Source organism: Balaenoptera musculus, chromosome 2, assembly GCF_009873245.2.
Source record: "Balaenoptera musculus isolate JJ_BM4_2016_0621 chromosome 2, mBalMus1.pri.v3, whole genome shotgun sequence".
Lineage (NCBI taxonomy): Eukaryota > Metazoa > Chordata > Mammalia > Artiodactyla > Balaenopteridae > Balaenoptera > Balaenoptera musculus.
The window spans coordinates 68535474-68553705 of NC_045786.1; the positions used below are offsets into that span (position 1 = coordinate 68535474).

The 18232-nt window shown below is 36.3% G+C and overlaps 1 protein-coding gene across 8 annotated transcripts in view; it reads left to right on the top strand.

Annotated features, from left to right (window-relative positions):
- DENND4A (DENN domain containing 4A) overlaps positions 1-18232 on the top strand; it is a 130931-nt gene that overhangs the window by 90576 nt on the left and 22123 nt on the right. For all 8 annotated transcript variants that reach the window (XM_036842590.1, XM_036842587.1, XM_036842592.1 and 5 more), the window contains 3 exons: positions 2023-2139; positions 2755-2883; positions 8093-9192. In XM_036842590.1, coding sequence (XP_036698485.1) covers positions 2023-2139; positions 2755-2883; positions 8093-9192 — 1346 coding nt within the window. The remainder of the gene's footprint in view (positions 1-2022; positions 2140-2754; positions 2884-8092; positions 9193-18232) is intronic.

An 18232-nucleotide genomic window follows, 5' to 3' on the forward strand; every position in this document is an offset into this window, starting at 1 on the left:
CATTTATTACAATACATTTTAAAAACTAGGTTTGCTAGCCTGTCTTTTTTAGATTTTAATTTTCAGTGATATATGTAACTATCACATTTTAATTTTATATGGTAGGCATATGACATTGTATTTAATAACTATGCAATTTTATTCATTCTCTATTTGAATAGAAATGAAAGTTTAAGAAAGTATTCGAGTGTTTAGTCCATGATAATCCATTTAACTCTGGATAGTACACAGGTCTCTTTATCATTTCATTTTCTTAGGATAAGTTCTTCTTTGTATTATGAACATGTTATTATAGTTTTTTTAATGTTGTTAGGATTTTAAAAAAAGAAACTTAGATCCCTGATCTGAGTTAATAGTACCATATCAACATCAATTTCCAAGATTTAACAGTGTCCCATGTTTCATGTAAGATATTATCATTCAGGGAAGCTGGATAAAGGGTACACAGGAACTCTATGTACTGTATTATTTTTGCAACTTCTTGCGAGTCTTAAACTGTATTAAAATTAAAAGCTATAATGAAAAATTATAAATATATATAAAACTTATAACATTCTAGCACTGAAGATGACTTAATTTCATTAAAATATAAGATTTGTACATAAGCTTTCTCTAAGTATTATTAAAACTGACACACCTAAATTATTTGAATAATTCTGTCCATTTCATTATTACATTATAAAAATTAGACATGACTTTTGAATACAGTATAAGAGCTACCTATTAATGGACAGAAACTTTAAATTTAAAAATCCAAGCATTAATAATAAAATATGGAGGCTTCTATCTCTGCAAATTTTAACATTATGTTGGTCTATCTCCTTTTATGCATACTTTTAAGAGTAATAAATATAAGCTATGTGTGTTGATATGTTGTTCGTCCTTGGCTGGTTTTGTTTCTTGTTCATGCAGTTGTGAATTTAATCACAGAGTTGTAGTAGTCATCCTTAGGCATTATCTCTTAAAAATGAAGAAATCCATCTTTTGTTTTTGACTGTGGCCTTTAAAAAGGCCATCTTAAAGCAGTGCAGAACCTTATAATAAAAGCATGAATTTTATCAAGATTATCTTCACATTTTGTGATTTATAGTTTCTTTGGAAATAGAGATGAAACTGATTAGAAAAAATACCAAACTCAAAATTATAACAAAAATATTAAAGTAAATACCTAATGATACTTAATACAATTTCTTTAGATAGTTCTTTGCAAGTTTATAAAACCATTTTTTATGCAGTCATATACTCATATAATCATAACAACCTTTTATATTATAAATCTGGGAACTTGAGATTCAAACAAAAAGGTTAAGTGGTTTACTTAAAATCATGTCTCCTAAGGTAAAGTACTAGAATTCAAAACCTTATGTTTTGATGCTAATCTAGTGAAAACAATTTGCTGAAAATTACAGAGAGCCTCTTTAACAGAACAGTGTATTAGAAGTTTTCTTATATTGATGCAAAGGTTGCTTTTCTTAATAACTTTAATACTAGATTTTTTTCTCATTCCCATGTATTTGTACTCATGTGCAATTCAGTAATTATTCAGTTGAATTTTCAGAATAACTACCTATCAATAAATTTAAATAAACCCATTTTTTTGGTCAGATGATTTAGACATTTGGCTCCAGTGATCTGTGTGTGAGTGTTTTGTTAGGAGTGCCCTGCAGATTTTTCTTCTCCGTTGCTTAGTTGGATCTCAGACCTTCACCTAGAAAGGTCATGGACTTGTATAAAGAATGTGTGGTTTGTCTGTGTCTTTTGGAGCCCAGATAGTAGTGTGAACATACATAATTACTGTTGACTACATTGTGAAACTAAAAATAAATTATTTTGTGATCATCCCTTTCTTATGTTAATAGAGATGGGGAGGAGCTAACAAAATAATGCTTTCAACTGGAAGTTATCCAGAAAAATTTCTATGAGTAAATCTAAACACCAATGTGTTGCTTCTAATTCCAGTTCTTCTTACTAAAGAAGTTTATGATAAACAGCATAGGGTTTTTTGTCTTTTTCTTTTTCCAGGTGGCCAGTCTGACCTTGGATATAATTCACTATCTAAGGATGAAGTTAGAAGAGGGGATACATCTACTGAGGACATTCAAGAAGAAAAAGATAAGAAAGGGAGTGATTCTAGTTCCTGTAGGTACTAAGTTGATATTGTATAAAACTGTGAGCTTACATTAATAGAAAAGTTGAGTGACTTTAAGTGTAAAAGTACTAATTTTATGTTTCATTTTCCCATTCTTACTCCTATTTCCTCCCATTATAAGCCCTCTACACCACCTAATATTCCAATGTACAAGTACTTCATGTGTGAAGTTTGTAGTCTCAGTGGCAAAACACCCTCCAATCAAATACTATTCTTGTAGCAGAAATATATATTTCTTCAAACAGTGGCTCTTTTCTGGTGCTTAACAATATTTTTATTTAATGCTTTTTATTAATGGTCTGTGACTTATATTTTTCCTGCTTACCTCCCCCCATCAAAAGCAGTGTTTCACAACCAAAGAAGAAATATAAAATGTATGCATAGACCTCATGTGTGACCAGTACTTAGTTGTTTGATACACACCTTGAGGACTTGAATGAATGGTATCACTTATTTGTGATTGACAAATATAGATATAGAGGTGTTCAATATTTTCTCATCACGTATTTTCCAATAGAAGTATTTAGAACTAAAAGCTACTTCTCTTTATGGCTCCTCTGATGTATATAGATTTCATCTTAACAGTTGCATTTTAATCTTTACAGTGTCAGAGAGCGAGAGTGCAAAGGGAAGTGCTGATTGTCTTCCTAAGCTCAATTATCAAAGTTCTTCCAGTATAGTTCGCCTCAGTGCTACAAATAACAGTGCTGATAAAACGTCAGGAGAAAGCACAGGTAAGTTGAATAGTATATGTCTGTATGTGCAGAATAACTTGTATCTGTATTTCTAGTGAATATATTTTTTTAAGTCTTAATTCTCCAGGGATTTTTTCATTTTTCGTTTTTTTGTTTTGTTTTGGTTTTGGTTTTGGTTTTTTGGTATACTTGTGCAGCCTCTCATGGTATAGTTTAGAAGCTTAAATTCTGTATTTTATAATATAGTTTTTTCAAGCTTTTATTGTAACAAAGTAAAGGGACATACCTACAAGCTACCTTTTGAGTTTGGACTGTGGTGAGTTTTGGGAAGGGGGAAGTGGGGAGCAAGTGAGATGATCAATCTGAGGGTACCAGACACCTCGCCAATTTTTAAATGAAGCATAGAGTTCCTTAGTCTTCGTATTGTTCCTGTTTTTTCAGAGGCGAAAGGATAGTCCTTCAGGTAGTTTAAATAGCAATACCTAATATTTTTTCTTTTCAAAGCACTTTTTATATACTATTTTTCATTTATTATTACAGCAGTGCTTATATTAGTGAGAGGGGGTATTAGCACTCTTTCAAAGATGAGAAAATTCAGGCATAGTGGGACTATTGGCAGGTCGCATAAGTTCTCAGCTAGTTAATGGAAAAGTCATTTTAGGATCTGGGATAATACCTGGACTCAAAAGTTTTTCATCAGACTGTTTTGGGGGGCACTAAACAGACATAAGATTCAGAGTTTCTAGTGTTAATAGTCTGATTTCATAATTACATTATTTTATTTTTGTATTAGCTCAGTTCTGCATCATTATAATCTAAACAAACATTGAAAGACTTGTGCTGTCAGGGCTGAAATCTCTCTATAAAGGGCCCTGCTGCTGCAATGATGTTTGTTTTTCTGCAGCATAGTTAGATATGCCTCTAACTCAGGGGTAGGCAAACTGTGGCCCATGGGCCAAACCAGGCCTGCAGCCTGGTTTTTGTACAGGCCCACAAGCTAAGAATGTTTTTTTACATTTTTAAATGGTAAAAAATCAAAAGAAGAAAAATATCTTGTGACACCTGAAAGTTATATGAAAGTTCAGTGTTCATAAACAAAGGTTGATTGTCACACACCCAGCTCATTCACTTACATATTGTCTATGGCTGCTTTGGCACTACGTTGGCAGAGCTGTGGAGTTGCCACAGAGGCTGTATGGCCTGCAGAGCCTAAAATATTTACTTTCTGGCCCATGACAGAAAAAGTTTGCCGACCCCTGTTCTAGCTATCAAAAAAAAAGTTAAATGATCTATAACTGTCTTTCGCATTTCCTTGTTAGATAATTGTTATAACTTAAACATTAAAATTTTTTCATTGGTATAATGTAATTGCTTCACAATCATTTAGTCCTTCCTAATCATTGTCTAATTATAACTCTTAATAACTGGCCTTTGGTAGTCTTTGCTTTCTTGTTCTTTCGTTACTGTCTATTCATGCTTGCTGTTTGCTTAAGATCTGCTTTTATGAACTTTCTGTTTTCATATGATTGTAAACCATCCTTTGATTCTGACATTTTGTCATAGTAATAAGCATCTGACTCAGCATCTGGCTTTTGATTGCCCTCTGTGCTTAACAAGCCAATTTTTTAAAGCATATAATAGGTTTCCTAGGTATGAACTAGAGTTGTTAGTTTATCCTTAAGATTTTTGACTTGAAAACTTTCCCATCTGTTAAGTACTCTGGGTTTATCACTACTACCAAAGACTATATGTGGGATTTATAGGAATACTTACTTGTCTGTAACTTTTTTCTTACATACTAGTACTTGCTAGGATTCAAAACACCTTTCAAGTTTCTTCATGTTTTGCAGTACAGTATATGTATATTTTATTTATATCATTATGTAAATAAATGACAGCTTCTAAAAGATGTGGGAGTGGAATAACCAAAGAAATGTTTTAATGTTTGGTTGGTAATTGAAATAAAATCATCATCCTATGGTTACTTCATGGTTATCTTGGGAATTTTAACATTTTGATAAATATATATTGAATTACTGAGAATTCAATCACCAGACAATTTACTCTGAAATGAAACATGCTCTGAAGTATGAAAACATACTCTGAAATGTTTTTTTAAGCCTAATTCTGCTTTTAGTGTGCTTTAACTTTTTACCTTTAGCTACCACATTTAGCTGTAACATGTCATATTATAATATATTATACTGTGTTATATTCTGGGTTGGTCTCTTGACTGCAGTTGTTTCCCAGCAGACAATATTCATTCAGCGATTATTTTTTGAGCTCCTACTATACCTGCTACCATATGCCAGGTGCTACTGAGGATATGGTAAAGAACAAAAATAAACATGGTCCCTGCCTCCATAGAGAAGTACATGGGAGGGCTGGGAAAACATTAATCAAATAATCAAGTAAATGTAAAAACACCCTGATATTAAATACTGGCAAGAAGGGCTGTAAGGGCTTGCTTCCCTGGTGGTGCAGTGGTTAAGAATCCGCCTGCCAATGCAGGGGACACGGGTTCGAGCCCTGGTCCGGGAAGATCCCACATGCCGCAGACCAGCTAAGCCCGTGCGCCACAACTACTGTGCCTGCTCTGTAGAGCCCGGAAACCACAACAACTGAGCCCACGTGCCACAACTACTGAAGCCTGTGCGCCTAGAGCCCATGCTCCGCAACAAGAGAAGCCACTGCAATGAGAAGCCCGCACACCGCAGTGAAGAGTAGCCCCCACTCGCCACAACTAGAGAAAGCCCACGCACAGCAACGAAGACCCAATGCAGCCAAAAATAAATAAATAAAATAAATAAATTAGAAAGGAAAAAAAAAAAAAAAAGAAGGGCTGTAAGTTGCCATGAGAATATGTAACCTGTCCTGGGTTTAGAGGGACATTGGTCAGGAAAGGCTTCCTTGATAATATGGTTTCTGAGCTTAGATCGAAGGGTGAGTAGAAAACAAATGAGGATAGGGGTTCCAAAGGAAAAATTGAAAGGGAGCATTCCAAGCAGCGGGAAGCAATATGTAAAGGCTGTATAGTAGGAAGGGATTATAGCATGTTCAAAGATCTAAAAAAGGGCTAGTAAATCAGCTCAGAATTCTTTCAGTTTTAAGGTTCAGAAAATATGACTTAACAGTGGCTTAAACACGTTGAGGGCTTCTTTTCTCACGAAATTCAAAGGTAAACAGTGGCCCAAGATGTTGGTTCAGGGGCTTTACATCAGATCTCTGAACCTAAGCATGATTATAATACAGCCGCTGGCAACTTCAGGCACCACCTATCTGTGCAAGGCAGAAAGAATGGGCAAGGGGAGTGCCAGCCACATCTATCTCCTTTACCAGGAAAGCAGACGTTTTCCCAGAAACCCTCAAAAACTACAACTTTACTATCACTTGCCAGAATTATGTCACAGAGCCACCAGGCCCAAGGAAGTTAAATAGTTTGCAGCCTCTCTGTTAGAGGTGCGCAGCATCCAGCCTAGTCTGGTGGAATTTAGCAGGTGTATAAACTTAGAGTCAGACAAACTATTCTGTAAATGGCCAGGTAGTAAACATTTTAGGCCTTACAGGCCACATACAGTCTCTATTGCTTGTTCTTTGTGTGTGTGATTTTTACAACTCTTTTAAAATGTTAAAACCATTTGAGACTGTACATAAACAGTCCACAGGCTGGATTTGGCTCAGCAGTGTAGTTTGCCAACCCCTGCTATAATTTGGTAACCAACTTTATTTGTCTGTAGGCCATTGCATAGTTCTTACTTTGCAAAGGAACACATCTATTTAAATGCAGTCCTAGAGTTACATCTTTGGATTATAAGATTGCTCCAGGTCTTTGATAATATATAACCTGTTAAGCAGGTTTCCCAGAATATCAGAAGAAAGTATGTTCTTGGTTTCTTATATACTTAATCATAAGCTGATACAGAAAAAAAGAAGACACTTTACCTCTCTGCTATACTGTTTTCCTTGTTAATGCTGTATGCTTATTAAACGGTATTAGTTTGTAGGCTTTTATGGTCTCTAGTAGTCCCTTTTATCTACTATCTTGTTACCCAAATACATCACATGATAGGAAAAAAGGCACATTTTTAGGAATTGCCTCGTTATAGAGAGCTAATTCTGTTGGCTAAAGCATGTAAAAAGAGTAGTTGAAGGACTTTCCTGATGATGCACTGGTTAAGAATCCACCTGCCAATGCAGGGGACATCTGTTCAAGCCCTGGTCGGGGAAGATGCCACATGCTGCAGATCAATTAAGCCTGTGCGCCACAACTACTGAAGCCCACATGCCTAGAGCCCGTGCTCCGCAACAAGAGAAGCCACCGCAGTGAGAAGCCCGCACACCGCAACGAAGAGTAGCCCCCGCTCATCGCAACTAGAGAAAGCCCACGCGCAGCATCAAAGACCCAACGCAAACAAAAATAAATAAATAAATTTATTAAAAAAAAAAAAAAGTAGTTGACAATACCATACCTAGACTAATGCTTTAGAAGACTCCCACATAAGGACAGTTAAAGTGATCAAAAATCTAGATTTCTGCTTTCAGCATAGGTACCTAAGTAATTTGGTAAAAAGCAGTGAACAGTGTTTCTGAATAGAAAGTGGCCATTCACATTTGACTGTTATAAACTTGAATCAATATGTAAAGCAAAGGTAAAATTATTTAGCCACATCTATAGTCATAAGGATTTGGAGTTTTAAAAATAATTTTTATTTATGAATAAAGCTCACATAGCTGCCTTTTATTTGGTTTGGTTTAGTGTTTTTGGTTTTGTTTTTCTTTTTATCGGCAGAAGACTCAGAATCTTAAGGTCGTCTAGCACAACCACAATTGTATAACCATTGTTATTTAATCCATTCAGTGAAATGGACATAAATTCATTATTATTGTTGTTTAATATACCAAGGGTAAATATTAATCTTAACTTACAAGTTTTAAAAAGCAGTGCATCCTTATATCTCAGATCATACCCTTCATATTTGATTTGAATCCCAGTTCTCTCACTTAAGGACTGGGTAACTTTGGGCTAGGTAATCTCTCTGAGTATCAGTTTTTTCTCCACCCATAAGGATGTTGGAATGATTATGGTAGATAATGTGAGTAAAGTGCCTAGTATAGCATCTGTGAAATAGCAGGCGCTTGATGAGTGCTTGCTGTTATCATTTTATTACTAGTATCTTAAATATTTAAGACAACTTATATTTGCATATTACATTTTTCGTGGCTAAAAACACTTTTCTTTATTTTTTAGAAAGTACGTCTGAGCCGCTCTTAATATCATCTTTTGAGGATACAAATGAAACAGGAAACATTCAAAGTAGATGCTTCAGGAAAAGACATAAAAGTGACAATGAGCCTAATTTGCAGCAGCAAATGTCCTGGGGAAATAGAAACCGAAATCTTAGTGGAGGAGTACTAATGGGACTTATGCTCAATAGAATTAACCAGGAAGCAAACCCTGGAGATATGGTTGAAAAATTAGGAGCTGATGCAAAAATTCTTTCAAATGTAATCTCAAAAAGCACAAGACCAAATAGTCTTGATATTGGAAAGCCATCTTTAAGATCAAAAAGAGACAGTATAGAGAAGGAATCTAGTGATGATGATACACCTTTTGATGGTTCTAATTGTTTGGCAGATAAAGTGGATTCTCCTGTTATTTTTGACTTAGAAGACTTAGACAATGAAACAGATGGATCAAAAGTGGGGTATCTTGCTCCACAAAATCCTAAGAGGAGTCAACGCTTGAATAGCAGCTTTTCAGTAAAACCTTTCGAAAAAACTGATGTTGCAACAGGATTTGATCCCCTCTCTCTTCTGGTTGCTGAGACTGAACAGCAGCAAAAAGAGGAGGAGGAAGAGGAGGAAGATGATAGCAAAAGCGTTTCAACACCATCTGCTAGGCGAGATTTAGCTGAAGAAATTGTGATGTATATGAATAACATGAGCAGTCCTTTGACAAGTCGAACACCAAGCATTGATTTACAACGGGCCTGTGATGATAAAGTAACCACTAAGAAAAGTCCAACGTTGGTCAAGGCATGCAGAAGATCTAGCCTGCCTCCTAATTCTCCTGGGCCAGTGAGACTTACCAAATCTAAAAGTTACTCAAAAAACGAAGACAGACCAAGGGATAGACTCTGGTCTTCTCCAGCCTTCTCACCTACTTGCCCATTTAGGGAAGAATCTCAAGATTCATTAACCCATTCATCACCTTCATTTAATTTAGATACACTACTAGTACCTAAACTAGATGTTCTAAGAAACAGTATGTTCACTGCTGGAAAAGGAGTTGCAGAGAAAGCAAGCAAATGGTATTCAAGATTCACCATGTACACCACATCATCCAAGGTAGGTTTATTAGTGTTTTCTACTTTTCCTTTTACCCTTCTCCACCACCAAAAGTATCTTACTTGCAAAGATGTCTGTTTTTACCATTCTCCTAAAATACAGCTTTACAGAAAGGACTCTTGGGATGCATAAGGTTTGTAAGTAACAGAATTTGGACTTGAATAATAACTTCGAAAGGAAAGAATTCACTAACTAAGGTTATATTTTTAGTTCAGTTTTGAAAGAAAGTGATCTGTAGCTGGAGTAAAAATTAGAGTCATATGAAAATGCTTACTTGAGCTTCATTATTTATTGCCTTCAAAAATTACCAGCCAGGCATAGGATTTCTCTTTCTGGTTAGAATGAAGTACCTTGTGATACACCTGCATATGTCCCAAAGCAAAAAGCTAGATGAAATATGGAAAGTATTTGTTTAAAGTCATCAGAGAACTGCTGAAACAACTAGAAAGTAGAGGGGCAAGATTCTAGAGAGAGGAGACTTGCAGAGATGAGCTGAAGTTTTATAGCTACTTTTTCCTTGAGGGCATTTGCTTATTCTGAGCACAGAGCAAGAGGTTGCAAATCCAGGCTTTGCCTTATCAGAGGACTGTGGAGAGGTGAGGGGGCCAGCAGGACTTTTGGGATCTTGTAGAGCTGGAGAGACAAAAATAGAGACTGGAGGGTCCTCAGATACACAAGTTTTTTCCTTCAGGACATTTTCCAAATACTGATACTGCATGAAACAGGAGTCTGAAAACATAAGCAGAAAGTCTCTGATAAATAAGAGTTCTCAGCAGTTTCATGGTGCTGGGAATACAATAGCTTAGTTCATAAGCTGCTGGGAGCTGGGGAAAGTGAGGGCAAGGAAGCTTTGGTGTACACACCAGGCCCTTAGTTCAAATTCCTGCAGAGCTATGCCTTAGGAGCACTGGCAAAACAGAGGTAGACTGAACCTGACCAAAACTGCAACCTAGGCTGGACTCAGCTCAGTCTGTGATTAGATTAAACTAATCAGCCTTTACTCTAACAAGGAAAAAGTGTGTCCTTTCCAGAGGACCAGAACATCAACTGGAGTCCTTATGGTTTTTTATATATAATTTTTTATATTCTATTATTGAATTAAAAATAGCTATACTGAGGGACTTCCTTGGTGATCCAGTGGTTAAGACTCCGCACTCCCAGTGCAGGGGGCCCGGGTTCCATCCCTGGTCAGGGAACTAGATCCTGCATGCCTCAATTAAGAGCCTGCATGCTGCAACTAAAGATCCCACACACCACAACTAAAGATCCTGCACACTGCAGTGAAGATCCCACGTGCTGCAACTAAGACCAGTGCAGCCAAATAAATAAATATTAAAAACAAACAAACAAAAAAAGCTGTACTGAGAGACAAGGACCATAACTAAAAACAAAAGAAAAACGGATGGAGGAAACAGACCTTCAGGTGATCTAAATATTTGAATTAGCAAGATACTTTGAAGTAATTAAAATATGTCCAAGAAAATAGAGGAAAGGGTGAGAAAAAAAAAGCTAGAAACATGCAAAATTTCACCAGGTGATTATCTTTTGAAAAGAACCAGTGTAAATTATAGAACTGAAAAAGATGCGAAATTAAGAAAGCAGTAGTTGGATTTCACAGCAGACAAAAAGCAGGAGAAGATTAGTAAACTAGTTGGGAAGATAGTAGAAAATATCCACACTGAAGTACAGACAGGGAAAAAAAATTGGAAAATACAGGAAAAAATGTGGGGTTTAGTGAAAATGCTTAACATTGATGTAATTTAGTTCCAGAAGAAGAAGAAAAAAAGGGGTAGAAGGAACATTTAAAATGCTAATTGCCAAGAATTTTCCAAAAGTGATTAAAGATGTCACTCACATATTTAGAAGATCTACAAATGTCAAGCAGAATAAATGCAAAAAAAAAAACAAAAAACCCCTATACTTAGGCATCTTATGTTAAAATAGATGAAAATGAAATACAAAGAGAAAATCCGAAAAGGAGCCAAAGGAGAGAGAGATATTACCTTCAAAAGAGCAACAGTAAGAAAGCTGACAGTTGTCTTCTGAATAGAAAATGTGATGTCAAAAGACACTGGAAAGACAGCTTTAGAGTACTGAAAGAAAATGACTGCCAACCTGTTTTTTCTGTATCCAGCAAAAATACTCTTTAAAAATTTGGGTGAGAGCTTTAGTTCCACTGTGGTAACATAAGGCCACTAAAGCCCGTCCCTCCCACTGATTTACAACTAAAAACTCCAAACAAAATACAAAAAAAAACTATCTAAAGATTCTGAAAAACAAAAGCAGCAGATTGTGGGGAAATTTTCCCATTTTCTTTCTCACGCATTTTTGCTCCAAGAGCAGGTCCCAGTCACAGTGTGGCATGGCATCCCTGGCAGCTAAAACTTCAAGAGAATCCCCATATTTCCTGGACAGAGGAACCAGAGAAGGGAGCCTCTGTGGGCTGGAGAGTATGAGGGGAATCTGTGAAAGAAGGATTCCTAATTCTGTGCATGGCCCACACAAGTCTGAGCCTCACCCTTGAGCTACACATACATGGGATAGATGCAGACCAGCATGGACAAGGCTTAGAGAATTAAACTGGGGATTAAATCACCACCTACAAAAATCAAAACACAAATTACAATCTGAACATAACGTAGTTGACTGCCTGCTAATACAATAGCTCAGCATTCTCCAAGAGATTATAACAGTACCCAGACTACACAGCATAACATTCATGGTGTCCAAAATAAAATCCAAAATTACTTGAACCAGGAAAATGTGACTAATTCTCAAGGGAAAGACAACCCAGATGTTGGAATTATCAGACGGAAACCTTAAAGCAGCTGTTATAACTAGATTCCCTGAAGTAAAGAAAAAACACATTTCAAATAAGAAAAGAAAAGAACTCTTATCCAGAAAAATTAATTATTTGTCAAAAAATTTTATCATAAAAAATACACTCTGAAATAAACTCATTGGATGGGTTCAATAGCAGAATGGAGATGACAAAGGAGAGTCATTGAACTTAAAGATTGAGTAATAGAAATTATGCAGTTGGAAGAACAGAGAGAGACTTTATAAAAATGAACAGAGCCTCAGAGAGTTGTGGGACAATATCAAAATGTATAACATATAATAGGGATTCCAGAAGAATTGGAGAAAGAGATTATGGTAGAAAAAATATTTGAAGAAATAATGGATAAAATTTCCCAAATTTAGTAAAAGATTTAGATTTACAGATACTCAGCAAACTATAGACAGGATAAACTCAAAGAAAACAACACCTATATATACATAAAAGCAAACTGTTAATAACCAAAGATATCCATTTCTAATAAGAAAATAACTGCTGGAAAAAAAAAAAAGAATAAAAAGTATCTTGAATGCTATTAAACAAAAATGACACATTACCTACAGAGGAATAAGGATTTGAATGACCACTTGTTTTCATCATAATCTGTGGAGGGAAGAATACAGTGGAACAACAGTTTTAACCTGTTGAAGAAAAGGCCTGTCAACCCAGAATTCCATATCCAGTGAAAATATTCTTTAGGGGTGAAGGTGAAATAAAAACATTTTCAGATAAAGGAAAAGAATTCATGACTAGCAGACCTGCTCTATAAAATAAGCTAAAGGAAGTTTTTCAGGCTGAAGAAAAATTATACTACAAAGAAACCTGGGTCTTTGGGAATGAAGAAAGAGCAAAATAGATGGTAAATATCTGGTTAATATGAAAGACCCCCTTTTTTTTTTAATACAGCAGGTTCTTATTAGTCATCCATTTTATACACATCAGTGTATACATGTCAATCCCAATCTCCCAATTCATCCCACCCCCAGCCACTTTCCCACCTTGGTGTCCATACGTTTGTTCTCTACATCTGTCTCTCAATTTCTGCCCTGCAAACCAGTTCATCTGTACCATTTTTCTAGGTTCCACATATATACGTTAATATACAATATTTGTTTTTCTGACTTACTTCACTCTGTATGACAGTCTCTAGATCCATCCACGTCTCTACAAATGACCCAATTTCGTTCCTTTTTATGGCTGAGTAATATTCCATTGTATATATGTACCAAATCTTCTTTATCCAGTCGTCTGTCGATGGGCATTTAGGTTGCTTCCATGACCTGGCTATTGTAAATAGTGCTGCAGTGAACATTGGGGTGCATGTGTCTTTTTGAATTGTGGTTTTCTCAGGGTATATGCCCAGTAGTGGGATTGCTGGGTCATATAGTAGTTCTATTTTTAGTTTTTAAAGGAACCTCCATACTGTTCTCCATAGTGGCTGTATCAATTTACATTCCCACCAACAGTGCAAGAGGGTTCCCTTTTCTCCACACGCTCTCCAGCATTTGTTGTTTGTAGATTTTCTGATGATGCCCATTCTAACTGGTGTGAGGTGGTACCTCATTGTTGTTTTGATTTGCATTTCTCTAATAATTAGTGATGTTGAGCAGCTTTTCATGTGCCTCTTGGCCATCTGTATGTCTTCTTTGGAGAAATGTCTATTTAGGTCTTCTGCCCATTTTTGGATTGGGTTGTTTGTTTTTTTAATATTGAGCTGCATGAGCTGTTTATATATTTTGGAGATCAATCCTTTGTCCCTTGATTCGTTTGCAAATATTTTCTCCCATTCTGAGGGTTGTCTTTTCGTTTTGTTTATGGTTTCCTTTGCTGTGCAAAAGCTTTTAAGTTTCATTAGGTCCCATTTGTTTATATTTGTTTCTATTTCCATTACTCTAGGAAGTGGATCAAAAAAGATCTTGCTGTGATTTATGTCAAAGAGTGTTCTTCCTATGTTTTCCTCTAAGAGTTTTATAGTGTCCGGTCTTACATTTAGGTCTCTAATCCATTTTGAGTTTATTTTTGTGTATGGTGTTAGGGAGTGTTCTAATTTCATTCTTTTACATGTAGCTGTCCAGTTTTCCCAGCACCACTTATTGAAGACACTGTCTTTTCTCCATTGTATATCCTTGCCTCCTTTGTCATAGACTAGTTGACCACAGGTGTGTGGGTTATCTCTGGGCTTTCTATCTTGTTCCATTGATCTATATTTCTGTTTTTGTGCCAGTACCATATTGTCTTGATGACTGTAGCTTTGTAGTATAGTCTGAAGTCAGGGAGTCTGATGCCTCCAGCTCTGCTTTTTTCCCTCAAGACTGCTTTGGCTATTCGGGGTCTTTTGTGTCTCCATACAAATTTTAAGATTTTTTGTTCTAGTTCTGTAAAAAATGCCATTGGTAATTTGATAGGGATTGCACTGAATCTGTAGATTGCTTTGGGTAGTAGAGTCATTTTCACAATATTGATTCTTCCAATCCAAGAACATGGTATATCTCTCCATCTGTTGGTATCATCTTTAATTTCTTCCATCAGTGTCTTACAGTTTTCTGCATACAGGTTTTTGTCTCCCTAGGTAGGTTTATTCCTAGATATTTTATTCTTTTTGTTGCAGTGGTAAATGGGAGTGGTTCCTTAATTTCTCTTTCAGATTTTTCATCATTAGTATATAGGAATGCAAGGGATTTCTGTGCATTAATTTTGTATCCTGCAACTTTACCAAATTCATTGATTAGCTCTAGTAGTTTTCTGGTGGCATCTTTAGGATTCTCTATGTATAGTATCGTGTCATCTGCAAACAGTGACAGTTTTACTTCTTCTTTTCCAATTTGTATTCCTTTTATTTCTTTTTCTTCTCTGATTGCCATGGCTAGGACTTCCAAAACTATGTTGAATAATAATGGTGAGAATGGACATCCTTGTCTTGTTCCTGATCTTACAGGAAATGCTTTCAGTTCTTCACCATTGAGAATGATGCTTGCTGTGGGTTTGTCGTATATGGCCTTTATTATGCTGAGGTAGGTTCCCTCTATGTCCACTTTCTGGAGAGTTTTTAATCATAAATCAGTGTTGAATTTTGTCAAAAGCTTTTTCTGCATCTATTGAGATGATCATATGGTTTTTATTCTTCAATTTTTTACTATGGTGTATCACATTGATTGATTTGCATATATTGAATAATCCTTGCATCCCTGGGATAAATCCCACTTGATCATGGTGTATGATCCTTTTAATGTGTTGTTGGACTCTGCTTGCTAGTATTTTGTTGAGGATTTTTGCATCTATATTCATCAGTGATATTGGTCTGTAATTTTCTTTTTTTGTAGTATCTTTGTCTGGTTTTGGTATCAGGGTGATGGTGGCCTCATAGAATGAGTTTGGGAGTGTTCCTTCCTCTGCAATTTTTTGGAAGAGTTTGAGAAGGATGGGTGTTAGCTCTTCTCTAAATCTTTGATAGAATTCACCCATGAAGCCATCTGGTCCTGGACTTTTGTTTGTTGGAAGATTTTTAATCACAGTTTCAATTTCATTACTTGTGATTGGTCTGTTCATATTTTATATTTCTTCCTGGTTCAGTCTTGGAAGGTTATACCTTTCTAAGAATTTGTCCATTTCTTCCAGGTTGTCCATTTTATTGGCATAGAGTTGCTTGTAGTAGTCTCTTAGGATGCTTTGTATTTCTGCAGTGTCTGTTGTAACTTCTCCTTTTTCATTTCTAATTTTATTGATTTGAATCCTCTCCGTCTTTTTCTTGATAAGTCTGGCTAATGGTTTATCAATTTTGTTTATCTTCTCAAAGAACCAGCTTTTAGTTTTATTGATCTTTGCTACTGTTTTCTTTGTTTCTATTTCATTTATTTCTGCTCTGAACTTTATGATTTCTTTCCTTCTGCTAACTTTGGGTTTTGTTTCTTATTCTTTCTCTAGTTCCTTTAGGTGTAAGGTTAGATTGTTTGAGATTTTTCGTGTTTCTTGAGGTAGGCTTGTATAGCTATAAACTTCCCTCTTAGAACTGCTTTTGCTGCATCCCATAGGTTTTGGATCATCATGTTTTCATTGTCATTTGTCTCTATTTATTTTTTGATTTCTTCAGTGATCTCTTGGTTATTTAGTAACGTATTGTTTAGCCTCCATGTGTTTGTGTTTTTTACATGTTTTCCCCTGTAATTGATTTCTAATCTCATAGCGTTGTGGTCAGAAAAGATGCTTGATATGATTTCAGTTTTCTTAATTTACTGAGGCTTGATTTGTGACCCAAGTTATGATCCATCCTGGAGAATGTTCCGTGTGCACTTGAGAAGAAAGTGTAATCTGCTGTTTTTGGATGGAATGTCCTATAAATATCAACTAAATCTATCTGGTCTGTTGTGTCATTTAAAGCTTCTGTTTCCTTATTAATTTTCTGTTTGGATGATCTGTCCATTGGTGTAAGTGAGGTGTTAAAGTCCCCCACTATTCTTGTGTTACAGTCGATTTCCTCTTTTATAGCTGTTAGCAGTTGCCTTATGTATTGAGGTGCTCCTATGTTGTTGCATATATATTTATAATTGTTACATCTTTTTCTTGGATTGATCCCTTGATCATTATGTAGTGTCCTTCCTTGTCTCTTGTAACATTCTTTATTTTAAAGTCTATTTTATCTGATATGAGTATTGCTACTCCAGCTTTCTTTTGATTTCCATTTGCATGGAATATCTTTTTCCATCCCCTCACTTTCAGTCTATATGTGTCCCGAGGTCTGAAGTGGGTCTCTTGTAGACAGCATATATATGGGTCTTGTTTTCGTATCCATTCAGCAAGCCTGTGTCTTTTGGTTGGAGCATTTAATCCATTCACGTTTAAGGTAATTATTGATATGTATGTTCCTATGACCATTTTCTTAATTGTTTTGGGTTTGTTTTTGTAGGTCCTTTTCTTCTCTTGTGTTTCCCACTTAGAGAAGTTCCTTTAGCATTTGTTGTACAGCTGGTTTGGTAGTGCTGAATTCTCTTAGCTTTTGCTTGTCTGTAAAGCTTTTGATTTCTCTGTTGAATCTGAATGAGATCCTTACCAGGTACAGTAATCTTGGCTGTAGGTTCTTCCCTTTCATCACTTTATATATGTCATGCCACTGCATTCTGGCTTGTAGAGTTTCTGCTGAGAAGTCAGCTGTTAACTTTATGGGAGTTCCCTTGTATGTTATTTGTCGTTTTTCCCTTGCTGCTTTCAATAATTTTTCTTTGTCTTTATTTTTGCCAATTTGATTACCATGTGTCTCGGCATGTTTCTCCTTGGGTTTATCCTGTATGGGACTCTCTGCGCTTCCTGGACTTGGGTGGCTATTTCCTTTCCCATGTTAGGGAAGTTTTCGACTATAATCTCTTCAGATATTTTCTTGGGTCCTTTCTCTCTCTCTTCTCCTTCTGGGACCCCTATAATGTGAATGTTGTTGCGTTTAATGTTCTCCCGGAGGTCTCTTAGGCTGTCTTCATTTCTTTTCATTCTTTTTTCTTTATTCTGTTCCGCAGCAGTGAATTTCACCATTCTGTCTTCCAGGTCACTTATCCGTTCTTCTGCCTCAGTTATTCTGCTATTGATTCCTTCTAGTGTAGTTTTCATTTCAGTTATTGTATTGTTCATCTCTGTTTGTTTGTTCTTTAATTCTTCTAGGTCTTTGTTAAACATTTCTTGCATCTTCTCGATCTTTGCCTCCATTCTTTTTCCGAGGTCCTGGATCATCCTCACTATCATTATTCTGAATTCTTTTTCTGGAAGGTTGCCTATCTCCACTTCATTTAGTTGTTTTTCTGGGGTTTTATCTTGTTCCTTCATCTGGTACATAGCCCTCTGCCTTTTCATCTTATCTTTCTGTGAATGTGGTTTTTGTTCCACAGGCTGCAGGATTGTAGTTCTTCTTGGCTTCTGCTGTCTGCCCTCTGGTAGATGAGGCTATCTAAGAGGCTTGTGCAAGTTTCCTGATGGGAGGGACTGGTGGTGGGTAGAGCTGGCTGTTGCTTTGGTGGGCAGAGCTCAGTAAAACTTTAATCCACTTGACTGTTGATGGGTGGGGCTGGGTTCCGGCCCTGTTCGTTGTTTGGCCTGAGGCGACCCAACACTGGAGCCTACCCAGGCTCTTTGGTGGGGCTAATCACTGACTCTGGGAGGGCTCACGCCAAGGAGTACTTCCCAGAACTTCTGCTGCCAGTGTCCTTGTCCTCATCGTGAGAC